Source organism: Paralichthys olivaceus, chromosome 1, assembly GCF_024713975.1.
Source record: "Paralichthys olivaceus isolate ysfri-2021 chromosome 1, ASM2471397v2, whole genome shotgun sequence".
NCBI classification, from domain to species: Eukaryota; Metazoa; Chordata; class Actinopteri; order Pleuronectiformes; family Paralichthyidae; genus Paralichthys; species Paralichthys olivaceus.
In genome coordinates, this window is record NC_091093.1 from 12,435,949 (window position 1) to 12,460,391 (window position 24,443).

General features: G+C 40.3%; 1 protein-coding gene across 6 annotated transcripts; it reads right to left on the minus strand.

The window, feature by feature from the left end:
• Positions 1-736: 736 nt before the first annotated feature.
• Positions 737-20,405, minus strand: esrp2 (epithelial splicing regulatory protein 2). Of its 6 annotated transcripts, none has more exons than XM_069521717.1 (17): positions 20,052-20,405; positions 19,719-19,871; positions 19,140-19,268; positions 11,965-12,078; positions 11,521-11,635; positions 11,177-11,272; positions 10,206-10,260; positions 9,596-9,706; positions 9,197-9,329; positions 9,003-9,045; positions 7,330-7,631; positions 6,435-6,668; positions 5,924-6,122; positions 4,821-5,025; positions 4,517-4,709; positions 3,166-3,266; positions 737-2,129 (listed from the first exon to the last, which is right to left on the minus strand). In XM_069521717.1, the coding sequence occupies exons 1-16, from the start codon at positions 20,388-20,390 to the stop codon at positions 3,180-3,182; spliced, it is 2,508 nt and encodes an 835-aa protein (XP_069377818.1). In that variant the 5' UTR covers positions 20,391-20,405; the 3' UTR covers positions 737-2,129; positions 3,166-3,179. The 6 variants fall into 6 exon arrangements, with proteins under 6 accessions (XP_069377818.1, XP_069377821.1, XP_069377835.1 ...); XM_069521720.1 differs by having other exon boundaries at positions 737-2,210; XM_069521734.1 differs by lacking the exon at positions 19,719-19,871.
• Positions 20,406-24,443: the final 4,038 nt, after the last annotated feature.

Sequence of the window (24,443 nt, forward strand, 5' to 3'; positions counted from 1 at the left end):
AGTAAACAACTGATGACTCCAGTAATTAGGTTGTGTTTCCATCATAAGCAAGATTATGGGAAACACACTTTCATTAAATTTTGTCTTCCACAGAAGAACCCATTTAATTAAATAACTGCATCTTGTGAATTTGAATTTGGCTTCATTAGGGGACAAGTGAGCCCTCCCGGAGGTGTGTACTCTTCTGAGTGTTATTTTAGTCAAGCAATGGATTTAAGAGTCACACTCGGCTCTGGTAGAAGCCTGTAGAGGCCATGCTTGATAGGGGAATATCTGCTGATGACCATGACACGGCCAAAAACTCTCAAGTCTCTCCAGAAAAGACAGTGTTAATCCCAGAGGATTGTTCTCTACATTTAGCTTACTTTTTTCCTGCACTCTGATTTCTGTGACGGCCAGAACAGTTTCTTGACAATGAGGTTGAACAGAATCACCAGCTGCTTCTTTCCAGCTGCCAGCGAGAACCTTCAGCAGTGAGGTCATCACAGGAGGAAAAGGTTTGGTTGTGAGGTGCCACTCACAAGTCACAAACAGCATAAAGCACCTTGTGGTTTTATTTCTCAATTTAATTAACTAAGCAATATATGTTGATCTGATCAGTGTCCATGCAGTTTTTAAAGGTGCAGTTCTTCCCTTTGTAAGTTAACATATTCCTAAGTCTGGGCAACTTTCATCATTGGTTTTATTCATGTTTGATGAATTCATCTCTTTAAATGAGAATAAAATGAAACACGGATCGTTTGTCAACATTTTTTATCGTTTACAGTCTAATTCACAAAGAGCTAAATTCATGCAAGTCTCAAACTCGCAAACAAAGAAACATCTCATCTGCCACCAGAGGTCGACCTCGCCCCATGTGGACCAGTACTGCACTCTGGGTAATGCAAGTAAAGACTGTAGAAAAATAAAGACAGCTGTTAGCAGCAGGAATCAAAGATGTTACAGACTGATCGTTATAGTCTGGAAACAAACACTAAACAAGAATGTACAGTAGCTGAGGTTGATCATTAGAAAAGGCCTCAGGATACATCTGTCAATTTAGATTTAATAACTAAAGAATTGGGAATAATAAAAATAGTATTATTCTGCCATGCTACTCAGACAAAGTTCTTTAACTCTGATCGGAACGACAGCAAATCTGTAGTGCTTGGACAAAAAGGTCTAAACAGGATGATGACACACATCAGATACATAAATGCTTTATAGAGAAAAAACACATGTTACACAATCATTGATTCACTGGCACATCTGTGATGTTACTGTGCTTTTAACCAAAAGTCCCTGCAGCTCAAAGTTCAAATTCATTCACGACAGTTAAAGAACACAGTTGTCTTTGTTTCAGTAGTTTAAGTCAAGTCTTTATGGCTTTTTTCTTTCTCACTTTACAATGGCACCACTGGAGACCATTAAATGAATAAACATACACGTGTGTTTGCATTCAGCGAACACAAAGGCCCATAAACTATGACGAACAAAAATCTAGTGGTCGAGAGGGAAAATTCTGAAATATACATAAAAGATCAACAGCAGACGTTTGTGCAGCCTCAAGCTTTTCAGGATGAAACTACAGTTTGATGAGAGAAACACAGGATATACAGCTGAGCCTTTAAATACACTGAGCCACTGAGACACGTGTCCAGGCTCCACAACATCTCCTCTCCACATACAGCTATTACAGTAGGTGCAAATACACAGTGGCATCCACAGTCATGAGTACAACGCAAAGCTTTAATGACTTCAGCCGCTTCCCCCCCGAAGATGTTCAAACTCCACCAGTGGCTTCGGGAGTGTGGGGGCTGGCAGCGTCGTAGTGTGTAGTAATACATGTCAGATCACAGGGAGGGTAAAGGTTCAGCAGCTGCTTCATGTAGCACTGATATCAACTGGAGTTTGTTCAGTTCCGTGGGGAAGGCAGGAGGTGAGTGCTGTTCAACAGGGAGGGGGCAGATTGAGGGAAGGGGGAGGCGTCAGTTGCAAAAGAGCAGGTGGACCTGCTGACCGTAGAAGGGGTGGTTGGAGCGCTCAGCTACAGCCCGCCTGGCGCTCTCCTCGCTGGGGAAGGTGATCAAGGCCTCGCCGCTGCACTGGCCGCTGAAGTTGTACAAGATGAGGATGGCGTCTGGCTGGAGCTGCAGATATAGAGAGGGGGAAAAACAGAGCAGCAACATGAAACCACCAGGGGGAGCCCACGAAGCTGGAGAGGAGCAATGCTGTGAAAAAAAAAGCTCAGCTCATCAAACTGGTCCAGTTAGAAAAGAGACGAACGGGCAGAGCTTAGAGAGTAAAGGTAGAGTACATGCTGCTCCCACAGAGGACCTGAAACCCACACGTCATTATCATTCGTTAGTTTGCATGCACCCATGTTTTGCATCAGAAGTTGAATGCAAATAAATCAGTTTGTTTAAGACATGCAGATTTGAAACAACACACTGATCAGGGTAGAAGCCATAAAGTCTTGATGTTGGAGAATCACATGAGGAGACGGTCAGAGAGGGGGGATGTTTATTCATTCACAAATGTCTTAGGAGAAGAACTGATGCTCTTTCTGGTTATTTGATTTCCTCACAACACCAGAAACCTAAACCTCCAGCTGGAGTGAATGTCAAAACTGAAGATATAGTTGAAAAAAGATGTTAAACAAGACTGATGTAACTGACTGAGTAAAAGGATTGTGAAACAAAGTGGTTTTGGCACTAAAATTATATATATTAAATATATTAAGTTTCCCTAAAGTTCCATACATTCTGTGCATTATATACAAAATACTGGATTATAATGAGGCGTCTGTCAGGGATCCAGACTCGGCACTCCTCTTACAGAGCTTCAGGAAAGATTGAAGCAGTTTAGTTTGGGAGGCAGCAGACGGACATGCCGGCTCAGTAGCTCAGAACCTTGATGGCTAGATTGGGCATTCCTACAAAAATGCAGTAAAACTGGATTTTAGCTGATATGTGTGAGGTGTTGTTGTGCTTTAATTGTTCCTCTGCTGCAGCTATAATGTTTGAGCAGAAATTTCAGTCCCACAAATAATTATTGAGGAAGCTGCCTGGTTGTTTGGATCAGCAGCTCTGAGGGTTCGAAGCATTACTGAGAGTTGTGAATCTAAACGTGTAGGGAATGCCCTCTCTGTCCACTCTGGTTCTCTGGTCTGGAGGCTCCTCTTACCTTGGGGTGAGTCCCTAAAGACAGAGCCATTCTTTGGGCTGAATCAGACTCCTGGCCTGTTCGCTCATTTGAACCACGCTGCTGTACTCCTCAGGGGCGTACTACAGATAGCACAATAATGAACGCACAGTCAGGGTGGGAAGGCTGTCACATGGTTTCACACATCACAGCACGCAGACACACAAGTATACACTGTCAAAATACTCCAAGTTTTAGAGGGGGGGGGGGGACAAAAAATACTGGCTGCATTGTCAACAGAGTGATTTGGGATTGTGGGTAAAAGACACCAGGCACTGGTGTAAGAACTGTTTTCTCATCCACGACCAGTGTGAGAGACACAACTGCAGGCAGGAAAACACACACTCACTCCATTCAGGATACAGTTACTGTGTTTCAGCCAACAGTCAACACTTGAGTCAGCTTCAATCTCTCTCACACACCACACAACTTCTAATGTTCAGCACTTGGTTTGAAATAACTGTCATGTCAAGACCAAAAGCAGACCCCAGATCTGTGCAACAACAACAACCCTTCCACCTCAAACCCCACCCCTCTCCCTCCCGACCACTCAAACATCTGACACCACACTTGTCAGGGTTCATACCTGCTTCAGAGGACTCCACCTAATTTGGGCTGGCAGTGAAAAAAAGGGAAGCAAAGAGAGGGGTGGGACGGGGAGCACAAGTGTACACATGTCCCTTAACTGAATAAACACTGTGGAGTGATTCTGTTACAAAAGCCACTAATGGAAATTGGCTCACTGGTCCAACAGCTTCAGATTTTATTACATGTGGTTGCAGACTGTGGGAAAAATATAGCAACACACATTGTTTATTGTTAAACCAGTCAACATTTAAATTTCAACATCATTGTCAAGAGGCTGCTACCAATGTTTGGCACAACTTTCTGTAACAATTGAACTTTCTGGAAAGAAGCTGCAGATTTAATCTAATCATGAAGATTTTACTTGGAGAAATAAAATCATTCATACAATGGTAAACAAGTCCTCACCTACTGACATTTTACTTTCATGCATTACATTTCTGTTACCTCTGCAGAGGAGGTTGTTTTCACCAGTGTCTGTTTGTTGGTTCATTGTTAGCAGGATTACACAAAAACTACAAAACCATTTCCACCAAAGTTAGGAATGGGGTCTGGATTTGGGAAGAATCAATTCAGTTTTGGTGTGAAATGTTTTTCTTTTTCATACGTTTCAACTATAAGATCATAAGATGATATATTTATACATGGTGTCATAAGATCTATACATCATGCGTAGGATTGTTCGGCCTTGGTCGCGATAAATGCTCTACTTAATCTTTTGCATCAGTTTACTTCTATATGTACTGACCTGGTATCCTTGGAAGAAGCTGAGGATGTCCTTGACTCCGGTGTTGTAGGGCAGACCCTGCATCCTGACCAAGGCGCCAGGCTGGGGCAGCACAGGAGCGGCGGCTGCAGGGTGGGACTGGGCTGCCACTGCTGCTGCTACTGCTCCTGGCGGCGCTGCAAAGTAGCTTACTGTGGAGGGAGAAACTGGGGGACTGGAGACAGAACACGGCACTTAGTTGAAAGAAGAGGACGGATAATGAGTAACTGGTGATGAGAAGGAAGAGCAGAACAAATAGGGAGAGTGAGCTGATGCTTCCCCTTACCTGGGGTAGTAAGCTGTGTAGTTCATGTTCATGTTCATGTACAGGTGCGGCTGGTGGGGGTAGTAGGCCAAAGTGTGAGCAGGGCTGTGTGCAGAGGTCTGAGGAGGTCTCGGAGCAGCCAGCAGGGGGGGCTGGTAGAGGCCAGCCTCAGACAGAATGGTTGGCGGGGTGGGGAATGCAGTGTAGGCTGTGGGGGGAGACAGACCTGCAGGGAGACAGAGATACATCTGATCATTTACATGTTGTGTTTGACTCATGCTCAGTCCTGCCAGCAGTGAGACAGTGTCAAGTATGCTAAGAGTTTCAACATGCTGTTCAGGGTATTTCAACATGTGTCTCATGTTACAATATATTTTCGAAACTTGAAAACACCATGATGAGTCTTACACATATTCTATCTCAGGTTTCAGACTTAATGTAATGAGTTTAAAAAACTGACAAACACAAAGTTAGAAAAAAGGATGTTTTAACCCACTGACTTACTTAAATTATGGTTACCAATGACACTGCAGTTTATAAAGACAATGGTTAGAATAAACAATTTATCCATTGGTTGACCAACGGAAATTTTTTTGTTTTTAGTCTGTGAGTTGGAGAAAATAATAAAATCAAAAATGTATAAAATCATATAAAATATTTAAACTGAATCACTGCAACCCAGGTCACAGCAATGAATCTGATTGGTCAGAAAACCAAAAGAATAGAATAAAAACCAAAACTATAAAAGAAAGATCCAGGTTTAAAAAAACCTTTAAGCAACAGGTTAAGACAAGAAAACCATCCTCTGGGTGCCAGGTATTTATTTACAAAGCTCAATGTGACCTTTAGGTTGTCACATTTCCAAAGTAAACACATACTAGTGACAGTGTGGATGAGTTTACCTACAAACAAGCCAGTACCAGTGTGAAGCTGATGGCAGTGGTGGAAACCCTCAGTGCCAATAGGAGAACATGGTGACACAACACTGCTGACCTTGCGGCAGCTGTTTCCAGGTCAATACGTTCATGAGGCTGAAATCCTTAATAAAACCCTGAAGTATCCCTACAATCTAACACATGTGGGCGTTTGGCGGCTTGATGAATCTCCTGGTTGGATTTACTCACAGGGAAGTTTGCAGGGCGGAGGGGAGAGGCCGCTGCGGTTCAGGGTTCCTCCCATCAGCACAATGCTCATCTCCTCTGTGGAGCACTGGAACACTTCGACGTACCGGTCCTTCATTGTCTTTTTATGGCACTTCTGGGCCACTATGAACGCTTTGTCGGCTGATCTCATCTGGATGAAGGCGTCACCTGAGGGCCGACCCTGCAGTGGAGAGGAAGAAAACAGTTAGATAATAAGAAGGAAAAAAACGTTTATTTATGAAAATATAAATAAATAAAGTAGTTTTTCTGCACCAACAAAAAACTTTTTCCTATTTTTCTTTACATTTTGCTGTACTCTGTTAATAATTATGTAGATTTACACTAAATACTTCTAGAACTTGTTCAGACTTATTATGTGTTTCAATCATTCCCTCTACAACAGGGATTTCTGACAAAGCTAGATGGCTGCAAGTTACAAGACATGGGGTTTGTGAGAGACATGCCTGAACCCACGACTCCCCACCAGTCTGACCTGTTGGTTGAGGACCATGTGGACACCATGGGGTTTGATGTCCACAGTATGCTCTGCCATGAACTCCAGGATGTCTTCGATGCCTGCAGTGTAAGGCAGACCACGCAGGCGAATACAGTCACGTGTGCAGCTGGCGGCTGGAAGGAAGGGAGGAGTGGCGAGGACTGGGACGGGCATGATGGGAGATGGAGGCAGTGTGGAGATTAGAGGTGTGGACATATATCTGTTCAGGACCTGGGGACGGCGAAAGATAAAAGACAATTCCTGGTCAAAACAAATTATTGTCTCTCCACATTTCATAACATATTTCAATACCATAACTTTCCAGAACAAAGCCCATATGGACCTCAGCTAATGTCAATAATCATCACACACAGGAATTACACCTTTAATGATTCACAGAGGAAACTGATTCTCCTGAGACATTTCTGGAATTATTTAACAAATACAAACACAATTATATCTTGCACAAATTAGTTAATCCAGTTACTTAATTTAAAGGGTATATTTCTGTTCTTTTTGTCACATTTTATCATTTTTAAAATCTTTGATGCAGGACGCATGTACTTTTTCCAGCAGCAGTTTTAAAACTGGTGCATGTATTTTTCATGTCACGATGAAACTTAAATATAAATCATAAAAGCTCATACCTCTGCCAAGTACCCTTAAATTAAATCAATCTGCACCACATTGGACAAACTCATAGATATCAGTTCCCTAATTTTTTTTTAATCAAGATCCATGAATTATTCCCAGGAAAATTGTGAAATAGGACATTAGACATTTTTTGTTCTGGGTTCTTCTCTTCTCAAGTATTTTTTTTTTTAATCCTTTGACCAACAAACAAACACAGATGAAACATAACGTTGTTAGCAGAGGTAATAAAACAATGTACCTGTTGCACCTCTGCTGCTGTGCTCCGGAACAGCTCAATATAGCGCTTCCCCAGGATCTGCTTGTGCTTCTTCAGGGCGTTCTGGGCGTATTCTTCACAGGAGAAGAGCACAAAGGCATCACCAGTGGGCCGTCCGTCAGGGTACTTGACGAAGAGTAGACCCTCTGCACCATCTGTAACTGGGCTCTCAGAGCCAAGGAAGGACAGCACTTCTTGGGGAGTGGCGGTGAACGGCAACCCCCGCATGCGGATAATCACCTGGTTCTCTTTGGACAGGAACTGTGCCACCTCGTTAGATGTACCTACAGACAGAGGACTAATGTGATGTCACCTTGCTTCAGCTTGTTTGAAAAATATGACCACCACAGTGTCGCTTTGTTAGAAAGCAAGGTTTGTAAACCCCCAACCCTGTTGCTGTCAGCTCTGCTAAGTGAACACTTCCCACTCAGTAGTAGAAGCCAACATGGAAAGATCAAGATGAATCAGATTTTATATACTGCAATATTGATAAATACATTTTAAGAATAAGCAAAATTTCCATCTTGCCCAGTGTTAGCAGGGATTCTATTGGGTGTACATATGTTAACTTGGCTCACATGTTCAGGGAAGTCTTGTTTGAGCTGTATTCTTTTGATAACTGAATACTACTAAATATAGTTATTATTATTACTGTAGAATTAAACTAAAAATATATGACCAGCCAAATATAAAACAGTTTTTTAATGAACTCGCTAGATTAGCTGACTAGTTATGGGGTAAAAACCCTGTGAATATAAGGTTCAGTGACTCAGACTCTAAATTAATCATCACAAAAACACCTTTTGATAATGAGATATATTTTTTGTAAAGAAAATGTAACATTGAATTGTCACTGTTCATTAAAGAACTAAGCAGAAGGAGAAACAACCAAAACAGGGATGTTGCTTCCTTATATAGTAAAGACTTTTTATTAACCTTTTATTTGCATGTTCTATGTTTTCTTCTCTTTTGTGATAAAAGCAGCTGTGTCTCGTCTGCTGCATCTATTTGCATGCACAAGTCCAATGTGCTGTATATCTCTATTTATCTTAACTCATCTGGGTAAAGTCCACAGTCAGACTGGCAGTCCCTGTAAGTTATCTGCTTCGAGTCACTGTTTCTTTCTCCACTATCTCTGCTTTGTGTAACTGGCGGCTGCTCTATGGTCCCGAGGCCCCAGGCTAAGCCTTTGTCTCTTCACACCATCTTTGTGTTGACTCTGAGTCGGGCTTTTTACCGGCCATCGGCCCTCTCTCCCTCAGGGGAAAGGAGCTTGAGGCCGAGCGGAACAGGTGAGCTGCTGTTAGCCAGGAGTGAAATTTCTCTCCAACTGGTCTCTGAGGGGTTGGGCTGTGGATGAGGGAAGGGGGGGAAGAGAGGGCAGCTCCTCACAAAGGTTCTTTCATTAGTTCCAGATAAGCTGCTGGAGAGTCACTGGGATGAGGCAAAGACAGGTAATAGGAGAGAGAGCTAGAGCCACTCTTTTACAGTCACTAAAAGGGCTGCTCTTTTACAGATGTGGAGGGGTCTTGTTTTTCCTCAAAGATGCGGGAAAGCCGTGAAACAGAAGGCTACCACACGCTAACAGTAAGCCTTTCATCACAGGTCCTCATACAAAAATGGTGAGAAAAGAGGAAAATAATCTGAAATCTGACCTCCAGCAATCTTAAGGAATTCCTCTCCTGTGGCTTTGTAGACCTGAGAATACAAGAAGAAGAAAACCATAAAGAAGAATTTAACTTAAAGACATATGATCTGAAAATCAAAGAGTCATTACATTTGACTGAAGACTCACACAGTCTGTCAAAGGACATAGAAGAGTGGACAAAAGGTAAATGCTGAACCTAACCTCAATGTAGCGGCTACCCATGTGGTGCTTGTGTCGCTCCAGGGCCAGGTCCCTGTGTTCTGAGTTGATGAAACGAACCAAGGCCTCGCCATTCCTCCGCCCCTGAGCATTAAGACAAAGGGCCACGCCACCCCTAAACACAACAACAAAAGTTTCAGCAACAGGATGTTGATGGTTATGATAACAGAACAATTAAAACCCATGAGATTTGCATTTCAGGCAGATCTTGAGACGCATTATGAATGTCTCAAGATCTGATTTGATGTTTCAAAAACAAGAAAATGCCACTAATCATGACCAACATGTTGAAAGTGCAAATTATCCCTTATTCTGTTGCAAGAGAAATTTACATAAAGTTTGAAGTAATCATTGGGCTGATGCCCGACGAGTCCGACATACTTTGCAATATTGAGGCCTTTAAAGAAGCGAGCAATGTCTTGGTCTGATGATTGCCACGGGAGCCCCCGTGCTCTGATTACCGTCTCACTGTCCACCGGCTCCGTCTTACTGCTATACAACACACCGTAACATAACCATGAGAGGAAAGAAGAAAAAAAACACGAATGACAATCTGACAGTAATGAGCAAAGGAATGATAATGAGGAAATATTCAAAGTCTTCCCAAAAATGAGAACATCCCTCTAGTCAAACTTGGGGTTAAAACTGTAGACACTCTGGGTAGCCACTCTTGGTTAGCGCTACACAGTCACTCAGGGTTACTGGGGTTACAGGGGGTTGTCAGGGTAATAGGCTTCTTGCCGTCTATGAACAGCAGGAATTGGTGCTCTGCTACTGGATAGCCAAGTAAGCATTTGATGGCAAAGTTGGACAGCTTTAATGACACACTTGTTGTTTCCCTGTTGCTGTAATCACTGTTAAGAGCCCCTTAGCTGTGCTCAGGTCTGACGTCTGAACATGGCTGGAGGGGGTTTCAGTCTGCAAACGACACTGCAGGCAAACAGGTGTGGAAGAAACACACAGAGGGACAAAAACAAACTTTCATACATACCATGTGCCAGAATCAAACTTGTATTTCACAGTTTCAACACAGGAGAATTTGTGATCTAAAAGAAAGAAGGAAAGGGAAATTGAAAACAATGTTTTCCTTCATGTTAAGTAAAAAGGTTCATTCACAGACACTTGGCAGTGGGAGTTTCGAGCACTGTGCATTCCTGTTGCGTTGTCACACCCGAAGCGATACTTTGCTGTTATTATGGGGGTTAAGCCAGAAGGGTCCAATTCATGTTTGATTTATTTGCAGTTACATTTCAGGAGTCATTTTACATCCATCATTCACTGTTTTTAACGTGCAATTTAAAAGGACACCTTTGTTGCGCTCATTCTCTGCTCTATATTTTTATTTCAGGATTTCACTGGAAAAGCTTTGCATGATTCCCAGTTCAAAAACACTCATTTAACTCAAACTCTCTGTTCAGCATCTGACTAAAACAGAGAATATCAGCCCAAGACACTTAGTTAAAGACAAAGAAATCAGTGACAAGATGACATCATCGAGGAAGTAGGATGAGCAGTTCAGAGAGCAGTCTGACATCTGAACTTTTGTCTCGCAGAGATTACTTTTACTTCACATGTTTGCTTCACTATTTGATATACTAATAGGTTTCCTTTAACACCTGGTTACAAAAATAAAACTATAAGCAGTATCAAGTATAATATTGTCTAGCTTGTTAACACATGACATATTCAAGATGTTTAATGAAACTATGCCACCTTCTAGTTAAAAGTGGTGTCTGTATATATTTGGGCTTCGGCCTCAGTGATGTATAAACTCAAACCAGCAGGCAGATCGAAGTGCGTATTGACAGTTCATATCATCTGATATATCTTTTTATGGGCCAGCATTATTCTGCTTCCTCTCCACAGGAAGGGCAGAGTTCAAACACGAACAGGAGATTGTAGGTGTTCAGTCTCTGGGTCAATGTCAGATCATTTTAGGTTGAAACTCAGACAGTTACTTACTGTAGGGCTCAGCCAGGATGCAGAGCATCAGCTGCACCATGCTGCTCACCTCCCTCACACCCATCAGCTGCTCTGAGACAGCAGGAAGACCAACATCTGCATGGAGAGTTAAGGATGCTTCCCAGTTTTAGCTGCCATTTTCGACGATGCTTTTTGCTTACATCTTTTATGTCAACAGTTTTTGACTGAAATGGCAAAGGCTACATAAAATACAGTTCAACTCATCAAAATGGGTACATGATTTTTCTTGTCTTACTATAGTTAAAAGACACATTTTTAACACAGAATATGTATAAAATGCAACTATAAATAATGATTTCAGCGCACAGGCTAGAAAAAGATACGTTCCAACATGGTGGGAAGCGTTAGCTTCTGCACAGGGCCAGCGTTGGGGCAGCATTTGTGAACCTCTTTTCTCACGTCCACAAATGAAAAGAAACATTCAGGAAGGACAAGATTCTGAAAAGTACATTAGGACATTAGTCAGTGTGGCAGCATGGAACAGACCAAGGTATTTATCTGCTGACATCAGTATTAATTAGTATTAAGAGGACAAATTAAAACAAAACACGTCATTAGTAATATGTATCAATGAGGGGAAAACATATGGCTTTTAACTTCAGTAGATTTCTAGAAATTAATCAATTATACATGGATATACCAGTAGCTCAAATTGTATATTTGCATATTATAGAATAGATACATATTTTTATTTAACATTTAAAATAAATCTAAAATAGTTATGGCATGTGTGTGCAGTGTGGTGAAACAACAGTGAAAACAATTACCTTTTTGGAGGCTTCAGGGTGGAGGGCCTGTCGGATGACAAGGGGACTGTTCACACAAAGTGTGCAAGAGCTTCTGCCGAGACTTTTTATTTCTGATGACACTGACTGCTGAAACTGCATAATGAAGGAGAGGAGAAAGAATGGGGAAATGAAACAAGGATTTCATTCCATGTGATGAGTATTTCACATTCAAAGTAGGACTCTGTGTCAAAGCTGAACATACCACAGCTAAAAGTATTTTTACAGAGGAAAAGACAAGATTATTGCATTTGGATTACTTTGCAAACAGCTTGCGGCTTAATAATACAGTTAAAATATAGTTTAATATTTTTGTCCAAAGACCATCTACACTGTGGAAGTGAGACTCACAGACAAGACTTCAGTCGAAAGGCAAACACATGAAGGTAGTGTTGTTTGACATTTGACTGCATTGCGTGTGTGATTATGAACGAGGCTCGTCGAACAAGTTTTAGAGTTTGCCTTGTGAGAAAGCGAGCAGACAAAGGAGACAGACTAATCACCAGGATCACAGTTCATGATGATCAGTCACATGCAGGCAAAAGGAAAAACAACCCATACGAGTCAAACCTGTCCGTCTCCACATAAAATGGAGGCTACAACACCCAACCCTAGACCCTAAATACCAGCACCTCCCTCATAGGCACATGTTTATTTTTAACTATCGCACTGAATGAGCCCCATTCCTTGTGTTGTGACAACCTGTTGGCAGCATTCAACTGTCAATAGAGGCCATCACTTGCGCTGTGTTCAGGGTTACTGAAATCCTTTCACACCAAGTTGAGCCACCAAATCAGAAGAAAAATATTAAGCTGCTAAAAGTTTCATTAGCTGCTTGTTTTGTTGTCTGACTCTTTGGAATGAAATCATACTTCAAAATGTTAAATTCTGTGCCGGGAGTGGTTAGTTACTTATTTTTGTCAGGGTATGGGAGTGCTAGGGTTTGGTTGAGAACAATTGGGAGTCAACCATGTAGACTGGCAAAGCCAAGCTGTTGATTATTATCATTAAGAACTGTAGAACTAGTAACACTATTAATATACAAATGTGAGTTTGTTGTTTCTTAGTCTTATAGTAAAGAACCAGGTCTGATTTAGACAACCACAAATTGTATGATTTGGGTTCATCTTACTGTGATTACTCATTTGTAAATTAGACTTTTTGCACATAATTAGTCTCTTTTACTTTGATGTAGAAGCGATATAAGCCTTTCACAGACATTTGCTATTGTCATTTAGGATATAAAGATTTTTATCTTACAGAAAAAACAATGCAGAAAGGATGAGAATTTATGTTCACATTTTAGTTTTTTTTTTTATTCTTAATTCAAGAAAGGGGGGGGTCTGTGATATCTCTGCATCTCTTACTTTGCATAATACTGACATCTTGAAACCTTTCTGAAGTAATACTGACTTGAATGCTGCGTGTATTCCTTTGCTGCTCACAATGTAAGATAGAGACGACTTTTACTCATGCCATTGGCAACGTGAGAAAGTTGAAATATTAGATTCTTCCTTCATCTTTCCTGAACCATGGAAGCAGCTGCTGACTTCAACTCAGAGACTGTTTTTTCGCATTGCAAATTGGCTGCATAGGACAGATCTTCAGAAACTGGGGGAGTATTAGAGGTGCATGCCCAGACATGCACCTTAACAGTCAGAGAGAAATATAGGGCTATTTGGCAACAGCAGCCAGCTGCTGACAAGGGAAAAAGTACTTCAGAGTTATATTAGGGATTTTTGGTGTGTCTGGACAAATACATGCAAGAGTTATTGATCTGAGGAAAAGAAAAGGCTTGGGTATTAACTGTGGGTCCATGAACTCTAACAGACAAACGAAAGGATCCCTGGTCCCAGGTTTGTCTTTAACATGACATTTTCTTTTCAAAACTATGAATTTGACAACTATAAACTCTTGAGTCTGAATTATGTCTATGGAGAATGCCAAAATACCAAAACATGGGCAAACATTGGACTTTAATAAGGTGGAAACCATTTGTGGTGATCATGGTTAAAGTTATCAACCATTTTTTATAGGTCAACAATTTTGGGAGAGAATCATTACAATGCAAATATGTTTGGGAAATACTTTGCATGAGTAATTTATAAATTATATTAATTAATTTTGGGGGGAACAAAATTTAAAGAAAACCACTGCAAACTGTCATGCGCCCCAGCTCTCTACTAACTTATCATTTATGTATCGCATGTGTAATCCTCATAATTGGAGAAACAATGAGCCAAATATTTTTTTTTTGCCTGCACAAACCTGCACATAATGTACCAAAGAGTGATTCACCACTTTTGAGTTATTTGGATGTTAATGGGGCAGTGAGGTGCTGAGTCCTCCACTTGCACATACAGGTCTGAAGTTGTTCACTCATGCACAGGTGACCAAGCAGCACCACTTCTAAACTCAATCATTTTAGATTACAGGCGATTACAATAGGTCAACAGGTACATTTTGATGAAAGGATATATCATATGCTCAACTGGTTATAAAATCACAATATCATTCTTAACAACAAAGGTGAAGCCCATGATCAATTTGTGAAACAATGCACACATTGGCCAGATTAATTTAGTGGGCTTTGCATTTGATGAAAAAGAAAACATTATCTGGTCGAAATGTTAATTATCATTAATTATATATATATATAAAATAATAGACTTAACTCTTGGGATGTCTTGACAACATCAACTTTGTCCGCAGCATCAATGTTGATCAAGGTTCAGTTCAACTAGTTTGTTTCAAAAGTGTCCTGACCTAATAATTCATGCATCACCTGGATAGCACATGTATAAAAAGTCTTGAAAATTATACCCTTGAATTTAATTCTCTTATTCAACCTAATAAAATAAGACCTAATACATTGACTGTTTATATTCTGAACACGTCGTCACTTGTGCAGCCTTTGCTTGGTTTTGTTTTCTTCTCTGAGAGCTGCATGTATCCTAAAGCTCATACAACTAACTAACGAATCAGTATCTTATCTCACCCACATAAATACTTGAAGCTCTCACTGTTCTACTGGTAAACACAGAAAGCCAAGACTATGATTCTCAAAAATTATGTAGATTAATTTTGCAGAACACTTAAGCACAGACATGCTGCAGGATGCTATGTTTACAGTGATAACAGGACGAGTGTTTGCTCATAGTTTAGCCTGAAGCTCCACCTTGGCCAACTATTGAAGCCGGATTACGGAGAGAAAAACAAATGTTATAGACCAGGTAGCGACACACCTATCCTTTTCAACTCCGAGCTTAAAACCACAGCTTAAATTGAGCAAACAAGCTGAACATGAAGACAGATGAGTAGCAGACCATTGAACCAAACTCGCGAACAGACAAAAAAAGTGCATACATCATAAATTACCAATCAATATAAATTGGTGATTGATATTAGTATATAGCCATCTATGCAAAAACACTGGTAACTTTGCGTGTCAATTTGTGTGTCAATCATTCATGCTGCCCTTTCTATGAAGATACGCAAACAAGCAAAACAGCGGAACTGAGAATTAATAATGGTTCCAAAATAATTTATATTCTAGTTATTGTTATTAGTTAACAATCATCATCATGCCTTGGCACAGTTGGCTCTGTTGTCAACCTTGGCAGCTCTCTACCAGTAATGATGTTATAACCCATGCCCAAGATCCTGAATGATAACGCCACCTTATTATCTAAGGAAAATGACATTTATTTTAGATCAATTCATAATAAACAACTGTTTCTCCAAAAAGTACTACAGGATATTGCAGGAAAAAAATGTTCTGTCTAACTCTACCATTGGAGAGGGCTGAGGGGGAGGAAGTGGCCTTTGAACGTGGTCCTATCAGGGTTTGCTCTTCAGTGGAGCTAGAGTGTTTGTATGCAGAGGTGAGGTTGGGAGGTGGTGAGGGCGGCTGAAACAAACTCTGATAAGAGCAACAGGGAGTGGTGTCAGGGAAGTCCCTTTGGTAACCTGTTAAAGGCCCCTTGAAGCTATACGCACACCTTCATCACAATGCATATTGTGACGCAAGTGTTGTACGATTGCTTACAGTGAGGATGGGAATTTGTGATGCGGTCAAAAACATAATCTCAATGACTTCAAGTGCCATCTTAAAATATATGTGAGAATAATTAGTGGCAACTACTGTGGTTTCCTGCAGTAACCCAGTTTCTTAATCACATGTCTTTTGCAGTGAAGGAATTGACAAATCAATGGTTTCCATTGCAAACAGTATGTCATGAACACAGGTTTTCCCCACTGCAGAGCATGATCACTCACAACTCCAGTTTTGGGTGTTGTGACAGTAAGCTGCATATGTGTATATTCACACATAATTTTGTATTATTTATTATTATAATAATCACATAACAATGTTAACAACTTAAATCCCTGTTTAAAAAATATGATCAGGTAGAGGATGCATATACAATGCTACAATCTGTTGTCATCAGTGCCTCATTTCTGTAAATTAGAAATTCATTGTCATTCATCATGATAACAATCTCACAATAATAACTATGCTTTTTTTGAGCAAGAACCAAATGTCACTGACTCACCTCAAAGTCAAAGGCACCAATCAGCATTTCGGCCAGTGCCCAAACATTATTGAAAAAATATTACACAGTGCTTACGAGAGTGCACAGTTTCCTTTTAGCAAAAATAACAACAAGGTGTGTGAGGTCTCACACCACATGAATCTCCCTACAGGCTGTGGCATGCTGTCAGAGTCCCAAACAAAACTAGTACAGTCAGTGAGCAACAGCTCCACATCCATCAGCCTATTCCCAGGAACCAGAGATAACTACAGCTGTGAAGTGTACACAACATGACGTGGTAAAACTGTCACAGCTACAGCCATGCCGAAATGATGTATCCACATTAAGTCTTCAAATCACTGTTTTCTCTTAAAAATGGACTGTCAGTGCTGTTTTTGGTTGACTGTCATGTTCTGACTCGTGCACTGGAACTAGAGTTATTGATAGCAATCAAAAATAATCTTGGCTGCCACAATAAATGAATTCATTACATTTAAAGCTTTAGAGTTTCTGATCACAGCTCAGTATATATTGTGATATACAATCTCAGCTGTGGCTCATGGCTGGGAAAGCAGGTGAGATGGGACTGATAATAAGCTCATGTCTAACTTAACACCTTGAAATTGGCTTGTTTACAGAATTTAATTAATATGCAGTGTAATCAGTGTAGGTGGAGGGGAAAACACTCTGTACACAGCGAGACTGTCCCATGAAGGCATTTTGACAGAAATCTATCAGAAACATAGAAAGAGATTCCAGATTACGCAAACATGTATTGTAAAATAGCAAAGCATGTACAGAGAATATGTAAAAGACTCTAATGAACTTTCATATTATGCATTCAGTGATGTGGATGATAGCTGGCAAATTGCATCTTGCCAAAGTGACAGATGTCCTTGGGGCCTTCAACCCCACAGGTCAATGTCACATGCTAACAACCATTAAGAGGCAGTTGCTTTTTTCCCCTCTATCAATGCATACCCCTCCATCTGAGAAGAGAACAACTGACCCACATTCTTCTAAAACCCAGTTCAGTAAAGCACCTCAAACTACCATTTTCTTTTCTTGCCTGTATCAACAAGGATAAAACTAATCTTTGAGGGACCAATAGGGAGAGAAAGTAACCAGCCGGACAAAGGTATGAATAGAACGAGCTGATTGCTGAGGTTAATATTTGAAGGTTCAGCACACAAACTAGCCTACAGTGGAGCTCGAGCCTTACTAGCCCAATTGAGACACACATGGCGTGAGCATGTAGACCAAACCATGAAATGTTAACTACTTTAGTGTTAAGTGTCATAAACCAAACAGCATCAAAGATGTACAGCTTCAGAAAGAATTTACAGCATTTATCATTGATTACCCAAACCAACCTGTTTGTGCATGCTTGGTATTCAAACCACAGCAACACTAACAGCCAACCCTGACACTGGTCCAACAAGTGAGAGGTTTTTACACTATGGAATACTGGAAGGGGGGGTAGGTCCATCCAGTGCAAACAAACATTCTTGCAAGGGTGGTTGAAAAACATGTTTGGCAACATAAGCACTTTTGTCATAACACATCTCCTGATGGGGAGGAACCAGAGAGCAGATTACAATTTTGGTCATAAATAATTGGCATAACTGGCTGCAGAGGATTAAAGGGATAGTTCACCATAAAATTAAAATTCACTCTATCCGATGGAGGGGTAGGTGAAGTGTTTGGGTCCACAGAACACTTTTTGTTTCAGGGGTAAACAGTGTTGCAGCCAAATCTAATACAATCACCTCCATACTGCTCCAAGTGTCCGAGGATATCAGAGGACTTTAGGCAATGTTTGGCTGCAACGCAACAGTGTTTATGGACTCAAACACTTTACCCACCCCTCCATTGGCATAGTGGTGAGTAGATAGATTGTATTTTTTATTTATTTTTTTTACACTTTGGTTGAACTATTCCTTTAAGCCTGTAAGATCTGAAAAGGCCTCTACCTGCCTGTCCTGCACCCTAAGAGCAGGGCACAGTCCCAGGTAAACATTCCGCCTTCCAGATGTCTGCAGCACACATCAGGCCGAGACAAGACTAGACCTGCGACTCCTCCTTATCTCTACATGCCCCAGGCTCTGCCCATCCTGGGTGCTAAGCCTCTGCAAAGAGCAGAATTTTAACTGTCAGGGGCCAAAAGCAATGACACTCAACCAGGTGGAAGACCTTTTTTTTCTTTTTTTCTTTTTTAAATAAAGGTCATCAGGTGAGTTAGGCTTGTCATGTCACATCTGGCTCTGGGCAAAAACAAGTAGGAAAGTTGTCTCAGTTTAATTAGCTTCTCGTGATATGACCGGCGGCAAGGAGCGTTAAAAAGAGAGAGTTGTTGCTGTGGTGAATACAGTAGCTCTGTGAGATGTTTCTTATGAAGCTGAGCAGCTGGTCTTTAAAGAACAACTTTAGGTGGAAATTGAATGTATATAGTCTTTTATTTGACTTTTTTATGGTAAGCTCTTTCTACCTTGCTTTTATTTTTAATGTAACTATTGCACTGCTGAGCCAACCGGTTTCTTCTTGTCCACCTGTGTGAACTTGCATATGACTAATAAAAGTTGATTTAAATCATCTTGATGTTGAGTGATGTGTAAGGCTCACCTGTTGCAGAGCTTTGTCCAGGGGCTCAGCCTTGACGAAATCGTCCAGAGTCAGTCCTGTTTCCTCTTTGCACTGGTCTGTCAGCTCCAAAGTGTCTGGCTTTACAAGACATCTGTGAAGCTTCCCGACCTGTGGAAGGGATTTAACGTTTCATGGCGCAGGATGCAGCGTGAACACAGACATGCTAACATGTGTCAAAATGCAGCTTAAAGTTTATACACCCCGCATTCAGGTAACTTTTTTTTTTCTTTTTTTTTTTTAAACAGTCAAACAATTGACAATGTAGCTGCTAAAAGCAATTAATTGTCAATAAAAGTGTTGACACGCCAAACCAAGATGGTGTGTGTTCTCCATGAGGTGAAACGACACCAACTCTTTGCTCGTCAGATTTGGGTCGCACACCTGTGGAGAGGTGCGCTAACGACGGGTGTAGCGTGTGTTAGCTAGCATGAGGCGGTTACAGACGATACAAGGAGCACACCGTGTTGGTTTGGATGTCAAACACACTACAAGTACACACTATGCCAACAAACACTACACAAGGAACCGTACAACGAACGGGGTCAGTAAGGTCCGTACCTTTTTCTCATGTAGATCCACAATTTGCCACACCAAGAGAATTATTTCCCTCTCATCCGAACCCAGTTTACCCCCATTTGCACCAGCTGTTGCCCCAAAGAACACCACCAGAGTATCACTGTGCGAAGCCATCAGGGACCACAAGGGTAAAAACTACAATTAGAGCAAAGATTCAAATAAAAATAACACGAGGGTTCACCTTTTTCCAAGTGATAAGAGGAGCGAACAAAAGGGCTGGAAACTCAATTGAGGTACACGCAGAGAGAGAGAGAAATAAAGAAGGGAGATAATTTCCAGAGGAGCCACGGAGGAGTTTGCGGTCAGAGACTGTACCTGTCGCAGTACTTGAGTGTGATGTATCCAGAGATACTGGTTTAACTGGTAAAGAAGGGAGGAAATCCGTGTTTCTTTCACGCCAGCTCCATGACAAGCCCCGGAGGTTTTTTTTCTTTTCCTCCCTTCAGTTACCTGTGTGGTTCGGCCCCCTGCTCGAGGAGAGGCCCAGCGGCGGCGCCTATTGGCTGGTTCGCAAAGGTAAGGGCGGGACGCTGAGGTGAGTGCTCTGATCTCATTGGTCGTTGGCTGTTGGATCAGGAAGTAGTGCGGCGAATCGGCCTGTAAAACCCTGGAGCCTGATGATGCTTCACTGATAAAGACTGAAGGAAGGTACATGTCATTGGCCTTCACTTGTTTTTTTACTACTCATGTTTTTTATCCTCATCTTTTGCCATTATGTTTAAAAAATGTTGTATTATTTCATCTGCTGTCTTTGATTTCTGATTTCGTATTAAATCATTTGTTGTCTTAGATTTTAATGACCCTTCTTGCTTTATTTGATTTTATTTGTGCAGTACTTTGTAACAGCACTTTTCAAAACTGATATGTAGTTGCTATTGTAATTATTATTATTATTATTATTGTTAATATAATTGTTGTTATTATTATCAAACATGTATCTACCAAGGTAATATTTGTTGTATGTAGGAGCCATGAATGAGTTTAAGAAGAATATTATTATTTTGGTTATGATACACTTTATGGGTTTGTATTTTGGCAGTATTATTTGGATTATTTGTTATTCGTTGTTTATTTGTGATCATATTCATTTGGCAGGAAGTAGGTCACATATGATATGTGTACCTGTTCACCTTTGCGGTGGGGGAGAGAGGGGGGGGGGGGGGGACGCTGCATTTGGTTGTTTTGTTCACCGCTACGCTATTTTCCGTTGGATCTCTGTGATTACTTTACTCTATGAGTTTGTGCACGTTGCAATAAATGGATTATCTCTTTCTTTATTAAAAGTTGAAACGCATTTTTACGGATCTTTTGATTCGCGCGTCATTCAAAATATCAGGCCCGACGTCAGCCACTCAGTGACACGTTTGTTTTCTTGACGTCACTACATTGTCTGTCCTCCCTCTTGTCTCATGTGTTTGTGTTACAATTTGAAGAACTAGAATGGCGCGTACCTCCACCAAGGCCCAACTCTCCCCTTAAATCTAAACAAGCTTCACCAAATTGTACAACCTCATAAATATTATAGTCCCATAAACATGCCGGATTTTTTATTTGTCCTCTTTGTGAAGCACATTCTAATACTATTTTGCAGATCGCCAAACACCTTCACACACAGAGCACATTTGTTTGAATATTTTGAGAAGCTTTGTGTTTTATTATTTTTATTATTTGACATTCAGATCAGTTCTGTTTGAAATGCTGACAGAATTTGCATTTAAAAGATGATCCAAAATATAACCTACAATAATTCTATGAACTGCGGTCAATGTTATTGCCCTTCAGTACTTCTGTCTGTCCCCCCTCTTGTCCCACGTGCTTATATTACAGTTTGAAGAATAACAATAAGTGCAAGACCTTTTTGAATCTCTGTCCCAAGAGATATTAACTGAAGTAAAGTAATACACCATCAAAATCTTGTTCTTGCCATTTTGACTGATGCATTTGCAAAACTGTACACCTTTGCCATATAAGGCCATTTTTCACCAAGTGTTTAAAATTTTAAACATTAGATCCTTGCGAGAGTGACGTCATCAGTAAGAATTTGTTTCCGCAGCAAGTAAGTGTAACAAAGTAAGTAGAGTTTTATTTAATATGCACTTTTTGTGAACAAAGTAACAAGGTGCTTCACATAAATTAAATAACACATACAAGTGGTAATGCACAATCAATATATGCAATCAAAAAGTGTGAAAAATGTGCAACAGAGAGATAATAAAACACTCATGGAGACAAAAGCCAGTGTGAACAAATAGGTTTGAATTTCTTCAACCGCAGAATTAAATCTATAAGAAGAGTGTGCTGTAATGTTTTGGCCAAAACTTGGAAAGCACAGTCATCTTTTAAACAGGTATGTGTGACAACCAGTGAGTCAGAGGACCTGCAGTGACCTATTGATGTGTGGGGATGGAGCAGGTCAGCAGGTGATGTTGCAGTTGATGGTAAATCTGTTATAAAAAAAAGGTGTGAGGGAATACTTGACTTGGCAATGCCTAGTGTTTTTTTTTATTATCTGGGAGCGGTTTTTCTTCTTTTGAAAAAAAAGGTGGCACTTTGTAATAGCAACCATTTAGAATGTATTGTTTTTAATCGCCCCACAGGTCCTTGCTGGTCTGATGGAGTTTTCGCTAGTCTTTGGCTCAATTCCCAGAATGCCTTGTTTTGTTGCGCCCGACACTCCCAGCTTTGCTCGCTATGGGCCAGCAGACTGTAGTGAATGCAAGGCTTTTTGTCTGTTCACTTCCTTTCACTCGTTTAAATCCCCCAATCTTGAGAGTAAATCCCAGTGTCTTCTTCCTTGCACAGAAATCTTTCTATCCGGCTGAACTGGTCGGGCAAACTGAGATCTCAGATACAAGATACATGTATTTCAATCCAACAAAGGCAAGGAATGTTTAGCTTCATAACAAAACGACAAGCTCCAGACTTTTTTCAGCATGTGTAGTCTGTTGAAAAGTTGGACTGGAGAGACGGTAAACTGTGCAAGACTAAACTAAACTCAGAATGTGGCTTTGCTTTGGTTAATGTGTCAAATTAGATTTTTGTAGTGGGAAGTCCACCACTGAACCAAGATTGTGGCTCAATTGGCAGGTTTTTCTCAGGGTTTTACTTTTGGCTAGGGCATAGGAAATAATGGGTCAAATTTAGATGGATTACAGTAATCGTATTACAAAATAAGTAATGCCTTAAACAATTACTGCAAAGGAAAGTATTGAAGAATACTTTTTAATTTTGTTACAAACTGTCAATGACACCATATTTATAATTTACAAAGAACTAAACCCAAAGTACAATGTCACAATTCAATGACATGATACATAGGCAGGATGTAGGAATGCTCATGAATGGTAATGATTATGTTGAGTAAATAATGCACTGCTGATGTGTCTCATATACGCACTGCTTCCTTATTCTGTGAGAGGACTTGTGCGTCTCTGAGGCAGTTTTCTTGTGCAATCTCGACTGACACGCATTTGTGTTTGTCACACCCTTTCCCTCTGTAATTTTCCACTCTCAGTTAAAATAATCCTGACTCACTATTAATTAAAGGCTCCAAAATATAGCTTCCAGCCCCTGTCACAATGGGTTTGATCAAGTTCAAGTTATTATCATAATGAGCCATCTCATAGCATACACAACATACTAATGGCAAAGCTCGAAAAAAACATTTGTATGAAATGTCAAGTCTTCTTTTTTCCCTCTGAACTCATAATCTACTTACATCTTCCCAGAAAGGACACAGGCCATGACCAAGTACAGCATGTTTGAGGACTTGTATTTTATCATAAAAACTAGTCTATACAAGTTAAATCATTGTACCATTATGTAAGACTTTAAAAGCAACTGCCATGGTAACTACAATGCATTAGTATAATTATAGTCGTAAACATTAAAAAAGCCCTGCATTATGGTAGAGTTGAACTGAGTCCATTTTTTACTTACATTCAGAACTGAGATTAATTTACATTATTCAATGACTTACTGTATATACTTTATATCGATACAAAAATCTGTAAAGGATGTGTTTTCAGGAAAATTACAAAAATAATAATAATAAATTACACAACACTGAAAAGTTTGCAAAACTACCATAGTAATAACACTGTGCTGTCAGTGCCATCTACTGGTCAGTCAGTAACAGGTCAGTAACAGCAGGTCTTGTTGTCATGGCAACACACAAATTGTCCTTCAAGTTTGAGACAAACTCCAGATGCTATGGCAACATTATAAATAGATGAAATGATAAAATATCAGTAAACAGTCTGCCTCTTGAGACTGTGACAAAACATTGAGACATGATTCCTCTTTTTACTGCTCACTACAGGGAACATGCAATTTTTCATTTTGCAATCTTTTCATTGAGAGGAAGTTGAAAGCAGGACTGGGGTGCAGCACTGAGACTATTGTTACCTAATTTGTCACGAGTAAAGAAACGTTTTTACAAAAGTAAAAATGTTTTGGATTCTATACGAGAGTAAAACATGATAGGTATATTTAACACATATTTTGAACACAAAATCATTATCGCATAATCAGAGTGTGTTGGAGATGTAGCAGTTCCATGGGACAGAACTGATTCACAATATTAAACATTCTTTGCCATTGTGCAAACAGCGGCTGTGAGCGAATGAAATATTTTTCTTTAGTTAAAACAGAGATAAGATGCAACCACATACTATAAATTATCCAAAAAAAACGTACCCTGAGACA

Bases quoted from the DNA above. Each gene is read 5' to 3' on its own strand.
- esrp2 (XM_069521714.1), bottom strand. From the start codon at position 20,390: ATGTACCTTCCTTCAGTCTTTATCAGTGAAGCATCATCAGGCTCCAGG. The intron at 6,669-7,329 runs GTACATTGTTTT...CGCCGTCCCCAG, and splicing joins CAGCAGCAGAGGTGCAACAG to GTCCTGAACAGATATATGTC. The intron at 6,123-6,434 runs GTCAGACTGGTG...TCTCCACTGCAG, and splicing joins ACATGGTCCTCAACCAACAG to GGTCGGCCCTCAGGTGACGC.